At 38.5% G+C, this 16742-nt stretch overlaps 2 protein-coding genes across 3 annotated transcripts; both read left to right on the forward strand.

Annotated features, from left to right (window-relative positions):
- Positions 1–1079: 1079 nt before the first annotated feature.
- LOC135086298 (endothelial differentiation-related factor 1 homolog) lies at positions 1080–1901 on the forward strand. Its single transcript, XM_063981086.1, has one exon. The coding sequence runs from the start codon at positions 1199–1201 to the stop codon at positions 1637–1639; it is 441 nt and encodes a 146-aa protein (XP_063837156.1). The 5' UTR covers positions 1080–1198; the 3' UTR covers positions 1640–1901.
- Positions 1902–2505: 604 nt separating this feature from the next.
- On the forward strand, positions 2506–16669 carry LOC135080938 (probable nucleoporin Nup54). 2 transcript variants are annotated; one of them, XM_063975661.1, is made up of 13 exons: positions 2506–2809; positions 3064–3174; positions 3633–3731; positions 4105–4382; positions 4799–4943; positions 5545–5701; positions 6008–6116; positions 6775–6958; positions 7825–7913; positions 8044–8211; positions 8724–8843; positions 14902–14989; positions 15381–16669. In XM_063975661.1, exons 1-13 carry the CDS (start codon positions 2743–2745, stop codon positions 15512–15514), a joined length of 1749 nt encoding a protein of 582 aa, XP_063831731.1. In that variant the 5' UTR covers positions 2506–2742; the 3' UTR covers positions 15515–16669. The 2 variants fall into 2 exon arrangements, with proteins under 2 accessions (XP_063831731.1, XP_063831738.1); XM_063975668.1 differs by having other exon boundaries at positions 4802–4943.
- Positions 16670–16742: the final 73 nt, after the last annotated feature.

A 16742-nucleotide genomic window follows, 5' to 3' on the forward strand; every position in this document is an offset into this window, starting at 1 on the left:
TTGCATTTAGCTGTCAGCTCGAAGTAACATTAATTTGATAAATCGGTCAAATAAAGTGTGCACATTTGACAGCAAAATGTCAGCAAAAACCAGGGTGTGGAAACTTCCATACAACGGTCATCGAAGTGAAACTTGCTTCCAAACAGCGACATCGGTGAATAAATTCAAATACTTTTTAACTACCCTAAAACGCTCTACATGTCGCTGCTCCTGTTTCCTTCATATTTTCATTTTTTTCTTAATTAAAATATATTTGAGAATATTGTTAATTACAATGTGAAAACTTTTTTTAAATGAAATTAATTTGTTTTAATTTAAAACTGAACATTGACATTTTTGTTATAATTTACATAATAGAGTAGTAGAAATTACTATTTAACATATGGCAACTTTGTTTTTCCTCCAAAATGGCCGGTGTTGTTTTTGTTATGTTAAACGCATTCTTGTTTTCTTAGCCATCATTTAAGTTTTCTGTGGCCCTATTAAAGTATTGAAGAGTCGTCGAGTCAAATTCAAGTTCATTCCTTCGTACCTGCATGCTGTTCTGGTTCATCGGAGTTTTGTTCGTTCCTTCGTGAATCGCGAAGAAACTCTGTTATGTTCACAAGTGATCTGAGTTTTCTCAATGTGCAAATGCTTTTTTAGTGTTGTTGAAAACTTTGCGAAAAGACGCTTTTGGTGTATAATATTATGTGTGTTCATAAATAAAGTAAAATTATTAAATTCAAAAGTTTTTGTTTACTTATTTGCATTTCCATGTGCAATGTAGAATTTTTCCAAATCCATTGTTTTGAAAATAATACAATACGTACACCATAAAGATAAATATTTTCAAAATAATGGATTTGAAAAAATTCTACATTGTACATCATAAAAACAATAATTCTTTGAAGGTTATGAGGGCCTATGTGTGCGTGAACTGTGTGTATGTGTGCGTGGACTTTATGTATGTATGTGTGCGTGTACTATGTATGTATGTGAGCATTACGTACGTAGGTTAAGTACAGGGAATTTAACACCAGGCTGTCAATTAGTAGGTTCAAAAATTTGACAGAGAGGGTTCTCTATTTCCTATGTATTACTTTTCTCTATGGCAAAAACAAAATTACTTCACCTCGGAGAACACGAGTGAGGTTTGTCACGGCGAAAAATTTTTCGTAATTTCGTCAAGTCTACCCAGTGATATTACAGCAGCAAAATGTCTGATTGGGATACGGTTACCATTCTACGCAAAAAACCACCTAAAGCGTCTGCATTGAAGACTGAACAAGCCGTTAATGCCGCACGTCGTCAAGGTTTGCCCGTGGATACTCAACAAAAATATGGTGCAGGTACTAATAAACAACACGTTACCACAAAAAATACAGCTAAATTGGACAGAGAAACTGAAGAACTGCGCCACGATAAGATTCCGTTGGATCTGGGAAAACTTATAATGCAAGGACGGCAGGCTAAAGGCATGAGCCAGAAGGATTTGGCTACGAAAATTTGTGAAAAACCTCAAATTGTAAACGATTATGAAGCCGGTCGTGGAATACCCAATAACATTGTACTCGGCAAAATCGAAAGAGCAATTGGCATAAAACTTCGCGGAAAAGAAAGAGGCCAACCACTACAGCCTCCTGGAGGAAAGAAATAACGGATTCCCTGGGAGGCGAAGACTATACTCCGATTATTTATTGCATAATAATTGCCTCTAAATTGCTGTTAAAATCTCAATGTATAGGTCACATTGAAAAAAGAATATTCATTTAATTTTCTCTGGAATGTTCCGTTTGTGATTACGACATATTTCTATGCTGTTGTGTGGGCATTGGCTAGTGTTACCACCACGAAAAATAATTATAATGTTGAGCAATTTAAAATGTGATATGCAATAAAAATAGTTATGATTTGAGAAATAGTTTGATTTGTTAAACCCTCCCCTTTTATGTACCCACCTAATAATGCGAATGCGAAATTGAGTTTTCTGCAAGTGGAGTGTATCTTCCGTCCCGTCCCTAGCCTTTTTCGCGATAGTAGTGACTGTGACTGGCGCAAGTCCGAATTTGGCTAAATAAATACAACGCGACAATGCGCTCCGCGTTTGTATGTTAATAAATAATATAGTTTCGCTCCGTGAATTGATTCGATTTTCGGGGCAATCTAAAAGTTCTACTTGTCTAGGCTCGGAGCTCGTAAGAAATTGGCAGTCATGCAATGGGGCAATTTTGGAACAAACAAAGAAAAAGTAGAAACACCTATTCGACGCAAATCATTAAATCACCGAAATGGGCTAGCTGTGGATTCTTTTCATTTACTGACCATATGACTGACCATTAACTTTTACTCATGATGTGGATACGATACGATATGACTGACCATTAACTTTTACTCATGTGGGTACGATACGATACGATACGATCATCTACTAGTGGTAAATACTCCTTGTACATCATGTATCAATTGGAGTAAAAGCTTGTATCCAGAGCCGTGAAATAAATGTCAAATTTTATAAAAATAATTAAAAATGCTACGATTGACAGCTGCTGACTGACAGCCTGGTACCGACGATACATTTTGAATTTTTGATCGAAATTATTTATTATAAACACATGTAATTAAAAGTATTCCATAATTCAATTTATTGGTCAGTTTCGGTCACCTTTCTACGCTGCAAAGAGTTGCGGCAAGAATTTCAATATTGCAGTGTTTTGAGGTTATGATACATAGTTTATAAACAAGAGATATCGTTAGGCCGATATGGCTTTTTCTTTTGGTGCTTCTACAGGTACCACCCAGAGTGCCCCTTTCGGCTCTGCAGCTAAACGTAAGTTTGCATAATGTATAGTTATTTTCCCAAAACTTTGACTTAGTCACAATAATGTTAAATGTTGCTAATGGCATCAAGTTGGTCCCGTTGCGCACTAGTTATTGAGGTATTTTTGTACTATTTATTTAGTTCTTGTGCTTGCGTCTGAGTACATCCCTTTAACTACAACTGACTCTTAAAGTTTGACAATTAATTATATGTATTTTTCTAAAAGGTTTAGATCTTATGGCTTATGTTTGTGTATGTTATAGCAACATTCTCATTTGGGAGTACTAATACTGCCACTACCTCAAACGCTGGATTCAGTTTTGGAACCTCCACAACTTCCTCTGGCTTTGGTTCATTGGGAGCAACTAGTACAGGTATATTTTTCTTTTGATACTGTCATTTATCGACTTTTAAAAAGACTGCATAATGTTTAAATAATACTTAAATTCAAGGCTTTCTGGTGTAATAGTTAATTACTGGAATACTATGCTCTAAGTCACATCCATTCTGTTTTGGCTTTATTATTTGATCTACAAGCTACAAGTTCCTTTAAAAACTAAATAGTCTGCTATTGATAAGCTTAGTACCCAGAAAATGAAGTGTAAATTTTAATTAACTAGCTTTTGCTCGCGGCTTCATCCGCCTGAAATTTAGTGCCACAGATTCGCATAAATTATAGCCTATATGTTAATCTGGGTTACAAATAATAATACTGTAAAGTTTCAACCAAATCTGTTCAGTAGTTTTTGTGTGAAAGAGTAACAAACATCCACACTAACTTTCACCTTTATAAATTATTAGTAGGATTTATTTTATTTTATTTTGTATGCAGCTGCACCTTTTGGAGGCTTAGGGACAGCTCCGGCGTCTACGGCACCATCATTATTTGGTGGAACTGGCTTTGGAAATACAACATCTAAACCTGCAACAGGTAATGTAGTCTGTTAATTTGCAACTGTGAAGTATGTGATTATTATAAAAAAATATCGCTTTTCCTGGTAAGCTAGTACTCGGAGGCGAATTGTAATTAAAATAGTGGCGATCACAATAGATTACTGGTCAGTGATACTGGGACTTCATGGAACCAGAATAGCTGTTTAACGAAAAAAAAAAGTTAAAACTTCTTTTTATTAAATTACCTTGCTCTTAATAATGCAATCTATAATTTTAATGATCTTGTGCTGTATCTTTTGTATATTTCATTCTTTTTGTTTTCTTGTCTTGTGTGACTAAAGTGTATTTTATCTATCATCTATTACCTTTTAACTAGCATCAATGTAACATCTATTGTGTTTTGTTTACAGGCTTTGGAACTGGTGGATTTGGTACCAACACATTTGGAACAGGTACAACTTTCGGAGCTGGTACTTCTACTTTCGGCAGTACAGCCCCAACATTTGGTACCAACACACTTGGTTCCAACACGCTTGGCTCCAACACATTTGGCACTTCAACATTTGGTACTGGATCAACATTTGGTACTGGATCAACATTTGGTTCTGCATTTGGAACTAAACCAGCTACCACTGGGTTTAGTGGGTTCGGCGCTGGTCTTGGAACCAACACATTTGGACAGCCTCAGGTATAAAAAAATATAAAATTGTTTTTGGTTCATCAGTGATGTGTACCAAAATTTGTGTTAAGAGACTGAGACTTGGAGCTTCTGAAGATTCCCATGTGAGAGACAACCCAGTGCAAAATCACTTTTGTATTTGTTATTTAATTAAATCAACCTGATTATTTGCAAAAGAATAAAAATACCATACTTCAGAGGGCAGGTTAAATCGGTCTAAATTAGCAATGTTAGAGTGCTCGTGGTAATTAAAGTTTGGCATGTTTTTTGTTTGTGTTTTATTATATTTGGGACAATTTTGGTTGAAACTACGACTCAATCTTCTTCTTAGTCGGGCTGTGCTTCCATTTCTGACGGTTAGAGGCATCGCGAGTACACTGGACTATGGTGGACTCAGTAGAACAAATAATACTGTTATATTCTAGCAGCAGCAACAGCAGCAGCAGCCGGCCGGGCCCGCGTCGGCGCACGAGGCGCTTATCGCGGCGGTGTTCAACTGCAACGTCTTCGGGGATGAGCGCGACCAGGTGCTGGCCAAGTGGAACCTCTTGCAGGCTCAGTGGGGCACTGGTATGATCCACTTGTTTTCTTTAAAAATCTTTATACTGCTAGCTTTTGACATAAAGCAGTGTCTATATAACATGTAATAATAGCTCAATTTAATTAGTCACTAGCGGCCGCCCGCGACTTTGTACGCGTGGATCCCGTTTTACCCCCTTAGGGGTGGAGTTTTGTAAAATCCTTTTGTAGCGGATGCGTACGTTGTAACATCAACCTGCATGCCAAATTTCAGCCCGATCCGTCCAGTGGTTTGGGCTGTGCGTTGATAGATCACTATGTCAGTCAGTCAGTCAGTCACCTTTCAGTTACATATTTAGATTAACCTGTCGATATACCTCCAATCAAAGGTCATCATAAATTCCGTGGAAAAAGTCAACAAATGAAAAAGAGCTACTGATTTAGGACAATAAGTGCGTCAGTGATGAGAAGAAGAAAGTCATTACTCAGTCACTACGATTTCTTTTTGTATGAACTTGACACTCACTAGCTGTAATCATAAGTAGTTGTAATAGATGCTTTTTTGAAACCAAAAGGTATAGCCTGATGTGCTGTCGACTGTACTATGTTATGATAAATTCTATGTTCCAATGTTACCTTTGAAACGTTTCAGGACAAGCTTACTATAGTCGGAATTCTCCAGCACTGGAGCTGAATGAGCAGAACCCATTATGTCGGTTCAAAGCAGTGGGGTATTCAAGACTGGGCGGTCGGGAAGACAAGGAAGGTCACGTTGCTTTGACGTTCAACAAGACAGAACAAGAAATCAAGTGAGTGACTTTTCATTATAAAATGACAAATAGTGTCATCAGTGGCGTAACTATACCATCCGAGGCCCGTGGCAAATTCTAGAGTTTTTTTTTTCAGGGGGGCCTCGGTATCATCGCCCTGAAGCAGAGCGAGGGGGGGGGGAGGGGGGGGGGGGGCGATTAGGGACTAGGGACGGGGGCATTTTGCCAGCCCAGTTACGCCACAGAGTGTCATATGAGATTGCCTTTGACTCTAAACAAAGAATTGTATCATTTATCTATGTATTTTTAATTAAATTTTGAAAGTATTTCAATTGTGTTTTTCAGGAATAATCAGCAAGCACTCATCACATCACTATCTGGTTTGTTGGGTAATAAACCAAACCTCACTGTTAACATTGATGCAGTGAAAAATGTTTTAGAAAACAAAAGTCAGGTAAGGAAGAACCAAATTTTTTTTGTCATAAAGTAGCTTCTCTACACATTTTAGTTAATCTAACCAGTTAGCGCCACTGTAAGTTCCGAGTCGCTATCTGATGGCTACGACTGTGGTGTGACCAACTGGTGAGCTCAAATACGGAACCCCTATTGTTTCGCAGTTTGTTATTCAAAGACCCTAGTAGTAGCGACAGTGGTGCAAATTTCGTAGCCCTAACTATCCTGTAGTTTGTTAAATCGAATAAATATTTTTCTTTCTTTCTTCCTTTCTTAGTAGCAGCTACGACAATGTTGTCAACTGGTGAGCGTAAATACATAGCGCTATTCTTTTCAGTTTGTCAAACAAATATTACCTTAGTGGCTACGGTCGTGGTGCCATCTGGCAAGTGCAAATTCCGTAGCCTTCATTGTTTTGCAGTTTGCCAACCAATGAGGGCTATCGTTTTAGCGCTCACCAGTTAGCGCCACTGTAGAGTAAGGTCCTGTCACTTGCTAGTAGCGAAGACAGTGGCACCAACTGGTGAGCGTGAAAGTGGTAGGAGGACTATCGCATTTGCACTCATCAAGATGGCGCCACTGTAGAGTAAGGTCCTGTCAATCGCCAGGGGTGCCAACTGTTAAGTATAAAAACGATAGCCCTCATTATAACCCTTCAGGTGGTGATATTCGTCGTAGACAAGAACGCCGGGGGTTCCCACGTGTCCGCGTCAGAACTAGCCGCGTTCCTGAACGCGGGCGCCGCTCGCACCGCGCTCGCCGGCGCCGGCTGCTCCGCCGTCACGCCCGTCACCCGGCCCTCGCCGCAGATGCTGCAAAACTACCTGCAGACGCCGCCGCCAGGTATTTTGAAGTTTGGTGAAACAAGAAATTAGTTTTTGAATACAAGAATGCGTGGTAAATTCAGATGACTGCTCCTGAATCAATAATATACCTACTACTGATGTTTCTATTCGCGGCGCTTATTCTGAGCACTTGTCAAATTTTGGTCTCGAAGCGCTGGTAGGGTAAAAAGATTATAAGACATGTAGTAGAGATGTGTAGTATATACAAATATTTGATAATTTGCAAGTATGTACATTTAAATAGTCCATACAAATAAATAAATTTTGACTTTGTCTTTGAACGGTGCCGGTAGCTCTAACGTCACGCTGTCACTCGACTCTTAGAGTAGGCGCACACCGTTGATTTTTCGTCGGCCGATAGTTTAGTCGGGCAGTTGATCAGTATGGGCATGTATGGGAGTGCGCACACTACGCCGATTCGATTTGGTCGATTCTTCATACAATTTAAAATGGGGCACAACTATCGGCCAACTAAAAATCAACGGTGTGGGCCTACTCTTAGTGGGGGTTCTATCAGGCACCGTCGAGAGTGTTATAATCCGATAGAGCTGTGTACGTGATGTTATTGGTGTAAAAGTATAATAATATCTGATTTTTCCAAGATTCGGAGCGCATTCATGCGCAATGGTAAAACGCACGTCTACCGCGTGCATGCGCCCTAAACCCTAATACCACATTGCTAGTTTTAAGTATAGTGTATTATTATTAATTTTTAAATTTCCTTCGTTCATTCGTGTAAATCAAATGACGTCCAAAGCTGGACAAAGGGACAAAGGCCTCCCCCAAGGACTTCCACAACAACCGGTCCTGCGCCGCCCGTGAATTTTTAAAGTAAATTAATGTTATGTATGCTATGATCATCAGGAATGGACATGCGACTTTGGAAGCAAGCACAAGCAGACAATCCTGATCCTGATAACTACATTCCTGTGCCTATCATTGGTTTTTCCGAGGTATGTTTATTTTATCACTCAAAAAGTACCCACCTCTACTCTATGGAGACGTTATGTCACTGAATAATAAAAAAAAATCACTGTTATGTTAGATTGTCTTCAATTGTTTCGTTTTTAATGGTGTTTATAGATAAAATTCCGCGCAAGTTGTCAAGCTGAGCAAGCTGGCTTGCAGGCCAGTTGGCTGCGTAAAGCGAGCGACACTTTGGGCGAGCTTCGGACTAGGAGGGCCGCCGCCGCCGCCCGGCTGTCCCAATTGGCTGCAAGGCTGCACGGGTTGAGACACACTTTGTTACAAGTAAGTTAAACTGTGTTTTACTCTTTTCTGGTATGAAAACTGCCTGAGAGCTGAATTTGGCCCAACTAGCCACTTGGCAGTACTTAAACTTGGTTATCGTCCATGTTTGAGCCTCAGGTCTTGAATAATAACGAGAGTGGACTCTATTAAAGTTATTGTAATTTGAATGTAAAAACAAAACTACAACAATAGGTAAACAATGAATGTGCTATGCGTAAGTATGAGTCGTGCGCGCCGCCGTCGTCGCTAACCTATGACTGGTTTAGATCAGTCATGTTATTCAGGGCTGAGGGTTACTCCGAAATAGTATCTGCTCCAACGCCTATCAGTTCGACTCTGGGGCGGGGCATAGCTGAAATGCCAAAACCTGACAGTCCACGTAAGTTTGGCATTTCAGTGGGTTACGTCGGTTACTTTAGTCCTCTAACATATATCATTTCTGATTCTGATCTTGTAGTCATGTAATTGAGCTCTGTATTGCGTTAGTTTTAAAGTTTATTTTCTCATGACAGGTTATAGCGCGCCAAGAGACACTGAACCACGTGGGAGTGGCGCTTAGCCCCGAAGAAGAAGCGGCGCGGGCGCGCCTCCACGAGCTAGCCTCACAACTTGCCGCGCCGCCTCTATACAATGTGAGTACATCAACCAGATGCTTTAGCGTAATACTATAATAATAGGGTAGTTGACACATTTACTAAAATGACAAACTTATGAGTTGTCAAACTGCAACTCTTCAGGGGTTGACTGGAGGAGAACGCTTAAATAGCATTAAGTCCACCCATTGTATTATTTTTATTGTGCAATAAAGTTCTATAAATAAATAAATAAACTCTTCAAAAGACAATCTATGACGTCACCAATGAGGGCTATCGTTTTAGAGCTCAGACTTAATATTGTGCTGTTGTTGTATTAAATGTATTGTTATTGTTTGTTGTCTGTAGCTGTGCATTAAATAAATAAATAAAACCGGTTGGCGCCATTGTAGAGTAAGGACCTATTACTCGCTAGCGGCTAAGACAGTAATAGACAGACTGGTGAGCGCTGAAGCGGTAAAGAGACTATTACCCGTTTTTACCATCAATCCCTAATTTTTAAGTGATCCTTATGAAAACAAAATTCCTGTTATGTGTTATTATAGGGGTCACTTAAAAATTGGGGATTGATGGTGAAAACTGGCATATAACATTTTTACTTAACTGGATGACGCCATCGAAGAACAAGGTCCTGTCACTAGCCAGTCAGTGGTGCTGTTGAGCACATCATCGATCGATAGATAGATAGAATGTTGGACTAACGATTCGAAAATTGTATTATAGTTGTTGCAATTCACGAAGGCGAGTGAGCTTTATACATATTATGTTTGGTGGCTCGCTACTGTTAGTTTTTTCAGGGTGGAATTTTTCAAAGAAAACATTCCTTTATTTTTTAAAAGAAATAGAACTGCATTCAAAGATTTCTAAAAATTTGCTTGCCACACCCGGGAATCGAACCAACTAAAATTTGTTAAAAATTACACCCTGTATTTTTATTGCATCGATCGTTAGGGTTAAGTATAAGGATAAAATCTCTCTAACAAACTTGATAAATCAAATGAAAGGAAAACCATGAAATCTTAAATTATTTTATTTACACTTCTGGACATCTATAGGCCCACCTTAGAGTTTAGGTTTCGATGGCCCCTACCGAAATATGATTGCTAGATTGAACAAAAACTGTTGATGCAGATTTAAACCTGATACATTTTATAGCCTGACCAGGAACATAAAAACCCTGGCATAGAGGCGCGTCAATTGCATTTAATAGTGCAACACTGAGTACAGTCGTACCTGTGTTAAATTAATAGGCCAACTTTATGTATCAGGATTCAGGATTACGGGCTAATTGGATATTTTCATAAATTAACGAAAACATATTATTATAGGTAACGTGGTTTAAATAAATTAAATGAAACCATCAATCGAGCTAGTAGGATTTATTTTATTATTCATCAATAATCAAATTCAGAACTTGAATATTCAACTGCAATGTCTGCTAAGAACGCTTCAAACTCGGTACTTCTTTCCCAATTCCATAAAATTCAACACTTAAAAAGTGACAAAAAACTTTAAAATAGGTAGTTGAAACAAACCACAGCTAATTTTCATAGTGGACTGTACTATACGATAAACATGTCAGTCAAGTTGACAACCTTTGTCGGAAACATTATTCAATGAAAATATTGTCCGAACCCTTAGTATTTCTCTTCGACAAATACTTTAACACATTGTGAACCACTTTTCTTTCAAGACTATAAAAAGATTTTAGCAATTTAATTCACAAAATGAATTGCGCATATTTAAAATAATGTTTGTTTACACTTTGACAGCAATAGACTGACATGCAAGGTGACATGTTAATGAAGTTTTCAGTTACTGTTGCCATTAAAAGAAATTAGTACCATTAGTTTTCCGCAACATGGCGAGGGTTTTTATGTTCCTGGTCGGGCTATACCATCTTTTTCGATCGTATTGTTTTAAATTTGAATTCAGAATACCATACGACATGGAGCTACGCCTAACAAGTCGGATATGCGCCTTGTTAAAGGCAATTGATTTTTGAATAAAAACCATGTTTTATCAAATAGAGGTTTAATTTAATAACGCGTGTTGCCTGCATGGGCATCTACCACAGCTCTCATACGATAAGGCATAGAGTTTATCAATCGCTCTACGAAATTTTGAGGGATCATCTCCCATTCCTTTTCTATGGCAGTTTTCAACTCCTGCATCGTCTTGGCAACTGGCTGACGAGCCCTAACACGTCTTTTTAGCTCGTCCCACATGTGCTCAATGGGGTTCATGTCTGGGCTTCTGGCTGGCCAGTCCATAACTGTGATGTTCACATCCCGAAGATATTCCCTGACGATGCCGGCCGCATGGGCTCTTGCATTATCATGCATAAAAAGGAAATTTGGGCCCACATAGTCCGCATATGGTATCATGTGAGGTTCTAAGCACTCACGGATGTACCTTTCAGCATTTAAAGTTGGCAGCCGTGGTCCTGTAACAACCTCAAGTTGAGTTTTGAGGCTCGCGGATATACCGCCCCAGACAGTCCATGAGCCACCTCCATAAGCAACCCTCTCTTCAAAGCAGCATTGTGCGAAACGCTCTCCCTTACGTCGGTAGAGCTTCTTCCTTCCATCATTGCCATGTAACACAATTTTAGACTCATCAGAAAAGAGTACACGGCTCCAATCTTGCTGTGTCCAATTTAAATGACTGCGTGCGAAATGAAGGCGCGCTGTTCGGTGGGCTCGCGTTAGTTTGGGCCCATTAGCTGTCTTGTGTGGTACCATATCGCGTTCTTTTAACCTTCTCCGAACAGTTCAAGCGCTCACAGATACTCCGTGGAAGTCGCGAAGTTGGTTTTGTATCTCAATGGAGGTAGGGTGACGATTTCTCAAGCTGGTCGTCACGATGAATCGATCCTGCCTTTCAGTTGTGACCCGAGATCGTGGCCTTCCTTGGCGACGAACAAAGCCACCAGTCTCTAGGTACCTCCGATAAACATTTCGGACCGCAGATCGACTTAAATTAAGTTGAACACTCACGTTTCTTTGGCTGTGTCCGGCCTGAATAAGTGCCACAGCTTGGGCGGCGACTTCAGGTGAAGTATCCATAGATTATTGATAGAACCTCACCTTAATGTTAAGAATCAGTAATGTTTGTTGCAAAACCAAAGATATCAATCACTTTTTCAAGAATTAAATCCAAGTAAACCAATAAAACCAAGTTTTTTTAGTATTCGATTGTTTGATATCAACAAACAGGCTCCAAATTGTCTTATGTTTCTTTAAACTCTGTGTTCGAAATTAAAAAAAAGACTATTGAATGAAATTGTGAATGTGCCAGGTTCAAAACTGCATCAAAACTTTTTGCTCGACCTAATATAAAATTTTAGCTAGGACCAAATGAAACTGAAAATACAAGGTGGGCCAGTAGATGTGTCCAGAAGTGTATTTACAAGAAATGGAAGAATTTGCGGGAAATTTTTGAATGCAGTTCTTTTTCTTTTCAAAAATAAAGGAATGTTTTTGAGTAAAATTTTCTATCTACAGTATTAAGGATACTTTTCCTCCAGGTGGCATTACAAAATTCCACCCTGTATGCTTACTTATGAGCTATGATACTAATCCCCCCCTTTGTATCCATATATCAGGAGGCCTGGTCCCCATGAACAATACGCAATGATACGTCAATGGGTTAAATATGAGTAGTTTACTAAAAACATAGTTCGCTGCTGGCGTGCAGTCTTGGTGAAGAATTATGTGGGAACACAAAACTGTGGGCACTCAGGGCATGACATAATTCATCAAGATTAATAATCCAGGATGACCTGTCATTTTGACTGCATCATTCTTTAAATTACGTGATACCACAACACCTATCGGATTATTAAGGCTATAGATTACTAGTGATGTCCTTGTCTGCCCATAGTACACTGGTACACTCGACCTATGCGTGTTCCGTTATCACGGTCTTATCTCTAGACACCAGACGGTTTTTTATATATCAATATAGGTAGGTAAGCGTCTATTTATAACACCTGTAGTAACGGACATAATAATTGAATATTTTCTATCATGTTACTGTACCGTGATCATGAAATACACAATGAAACCTGTATGGGTAAAGAATGGAATTCGTTTTTGATCAATTAATGAAGGTTCTGATTATTGGCAGTTCAATAAATTAAAAACCTTTGGTTAATTTTCAATAGCCTTCATTACAGCGTAGCTGGAGGACATTGAGAAAATTCAATTAGCCATTCAACATGTTTTATAATATTAATTATGTGCTAAGGTTTAGTTAAGTCAGTCAATTAATTATTGACAGTTATAAAATAACGTCATTCATGCAGCAGGTGGGATTTTTGATCGTCAACGTTAAATTAATGATCTATAACAGTATAATAAAACTAACAGTAATTAAGATGCTGTTACTAAACAACGTTATTATCGTTGTTCAAACAATGTATTATATCCCCAAACTGGTTCTTACTTGTTACTTGTGTTTGGTATATTTGATATCTTTTATGTTTCTCACATGACATGGCGAGACAACAATGTTATACATAATGGTAATGGGATGTAAAATTTACTTAGCATTTATTATTGTCTGCTTGTTGTGTACTTTTAAAGCTGAAGACTGAAATATCTAATGATCTTCTGATAATAAGCATGGCTTTGTAGGCCTATATCGATGCATTTGACAGAGGCACATTATGCAAATACGTATGCCATTAGTTACAAATCCCATATGACATTGCATCGACATTGTTTTGAAGAGGTTAATAGTTGTATGGGTGCTGGGTGCATCTGAAATTCTGAACTAAGTCAGTATGATTTTGTATGTTGTAATGCAACATATTGTAGTCAATACGTTGACTACAATATAGAGGGACAAAATCACTAAAACTATTAATAAGTCATGCTTGAAGTTTTATAATTTTGTATAAACTCTATTACGTAGGTATTTGAACTTGTAGTTTACATAATTTTATACTCCTGAAGCAGAAATAATTTGTATGTAGCCCTTAATTTAATTAAACGAAGCTCAAACTCGATTCAGTAAAACATTCATACTTAAGTATAGTTTCATAACACGGCTTGTGTTAATTAGGTATAACCACTAAAAATAACCATAAGTTAATCACTTCCTAACGGCAAAAGATGTGTCACACGTAACGTTGCAATGATTAAAACACCATTACCTCTAATGTGGTAGGAAAACTAGTAATTATCTGTTAGTGTATTAGGGACAAGTGTAATCTGGGTGCTCGTGGCATTAGCGGGCCATCCACAAACGTAAGTGACCACCAGTCAATTGACATTTTTTAGGGAATGTCAAAACTCTACCTATTCCTACATTTTGTAAAGTAATTTCATGTTATGACGTCATTATTATATCCAACTTAATTGATTAACTTATTATTTGAGTCTAGTTGGATTATTATTTTTTAATGCCAACAGTTATTCAATATTGGCAATTATGTTCCAATTAGGAGCCACATAATTTGTTTGCCTGAATGCAAAGCCTTAACTATACGTTTAAAATGGTGTATGTAACTGTTCTTAATCAATTATATCAGTCATTACTCATAATAAATGTCAGCTTAGCTCGCTGTGTGCTCACGCCTGTGACATTAAGCTGTAATTCGGGCAACACGCGGTGCAGTGTGGTCATGATTGTAGTGCGTGGCCTTAGACTCATTTGGTGGCGACGGACGCGTAATATCGAACATTAGCGGCTGCCGTTAGGCCCGGTTATCAGTGTATCCGGCCGGTACCGGTTCGGCAGGTGGATATGGCAGGGACGCAGCCGCTCTCTGTGATCGATGATAGATTAATTACCGCACTATTTGTCTACTTGACTATACTGTTCTTAAGTAATTAAGATTACAGTTCTAATTGTTACCAGCAATAGAAATAAATTTTTTCGACCTTCGTTTCTTTGATTGATGCCAGCATGAAAAAGGAATAGATGTGTTACTCGAAAAAGCATGAATCAGAAAAGACAAAACACCTTGATCAGTTACCTCTCTTCTCTAATATTAATCTCGAAACGTTTTGAATTTTCTTCTTATTCTCAAGTACATTTTTTTCAGTAAACTTTGAGGTATTTTATGTAATATTTTTATTTTCTGTAGGGTCGCCTGAATGAGCTGCTCTGCGCGGTTAGGCTGCAGCGCAGCGCCAGCGCGGGCACATCTCAAGAACGCTATCAGCTAGATCCGGGTAAAAACTACATACATTATATGTTATCCATGTTTGAAACGTTGATTGAAACGTCTGTCTGTATTTATTGGCAATAGGTGTTGACTGCTGATATATTTTTCAATTAATTCTTATAATTTAAAAAGTACTTTCTCATGAATGGACGATTTATCACTCCTACCTCTCTTTCCATTGTCAATTTTTCCATCATTATTTTGAAAATCGTGTGGTATTTTGGCAAATAATTTACAATATTGCAATTATTGTAGTAAAAAAGTAGTGTTTAGTATGTTTATATCCGTTGTCCGCTACTCATAGTGCAAGCTTTGCTCAGTTTAGGACTAGATGGCGCAGTGTAAAATTTAAATTTTCTAGGAATATTTCATTTATTTATAATTTGTTAACTTTTTAGGCGCGCAAGAAGACGTGAAGCAATTCCTGACGATGCAGCAGCGCGGCATGGCGCATCTCCTCGACACCGCGCGCCAGGATCTCGCCGCTCTCAACGCGATCTCCGAAGGCATGGCGCGGCTTGTTCGCGCCTAGCGCCGGCTGAACAGTAGGCCCTAAACGCACTTATAACTGCTTGAGAGTTGAACACACTGAGGACCGGTTTGCAACGAGGTAGAGGCGAGATGTGTAGAAAATAATCTTTCTGAGAGACGTTTTTACTAAAGTGGAGACGAGGCGAGATGCGCATGCTATTTCCACCAAAGCAGAGCGGAGTGGAAATATGCGGAGAGTTTTTATCTTTCTGAGAGTTCAGCGGAGATACATGAATAATTCTTATTTTTCTAAAAGGTGTCTTTATTCCCGCTCCGTTTCGTCCCGATTAGGGCCGTTTTTCATCAAAGCGGAGACGAGAGACGTTTATTTCCATTAAAAGGGGGTGCAATTCTGCTCAACCGTTTCCACTTGGAGACGAGACGTTTCAATAACAAACAAAATTCTTTTGATTGCTTATCACACGTCTAGTCTCTTTTCGCTTCGTCTACGCTTCACCTGATACGCCACCGCAGCTGATTTCTGCGTGGCGTGGTGCATCGTACCGCCTCAGTGTGTTTTGCGCTTTGAGATTACACATGGTGTTAAAGCTACACGTTGCCACGTGGCGAACTCAATATTGGCGACGACAAGATACAAACAACTACATGAGTATAAAATTTTGAAATTATATCAGTGAATTTTATTATACTTCAAAACGCCTTTAATGATAATTTCACATTGAAATCAATGGTAGATTATCTGAATTAAGTATACTTTTAGTAGACTGGAAATGAGTTTTAAATTATGTCTGTAGCCATGTCTTGGAAGAAATCTAATCAAATTTAGAACCTTTCGAGTCGCCATCATGCCACGGGAACGTCAAGTATTGGTAATTTGTGTAAATTCGCCATGTGTAGTCGCACTATAAGGTTTTGGGTCGTACTATTGGTGCTAGTTGTTGAACACACGCTAAGGACCACGCATAGTTATGCTCGAAAAGTGTTCAGAGACTAAGAAATCACGTATACATTTTTGTGATTTAAATGATAAATAAGTGGGCACTCCTTAGAGCATGGCTCCTAAGTTGACATCGTATGTATTCCGACACAAGCCAGTGTATGATAAATATGATAATAATTATTATTATGAAATTAATTTTGCATGTGGTAAACATTACGTTGATAATTAAATAAAAATAATATTCTAAAATTCAAAGATATTTTTGATTTCCAAATGACAACTTTAAGCTTTACATAATATAATTAATTATGATTATTTTTGATGAGGT

This window comes from Ostrinia nubilalis, chromosome 2, assembly GCF_963855985.1.
Source record: "Ostrinia nubilalis chromosome 2, ilOstNubi1.1, whole genome shotgun sequence".
Classification (NCBI taxonomy): Eukaryota; Metazoa; Arthropoda; class Insecta; order Lepidoptera; family Crambidae; genus Ostrinia; species Ostrinia nubilalis.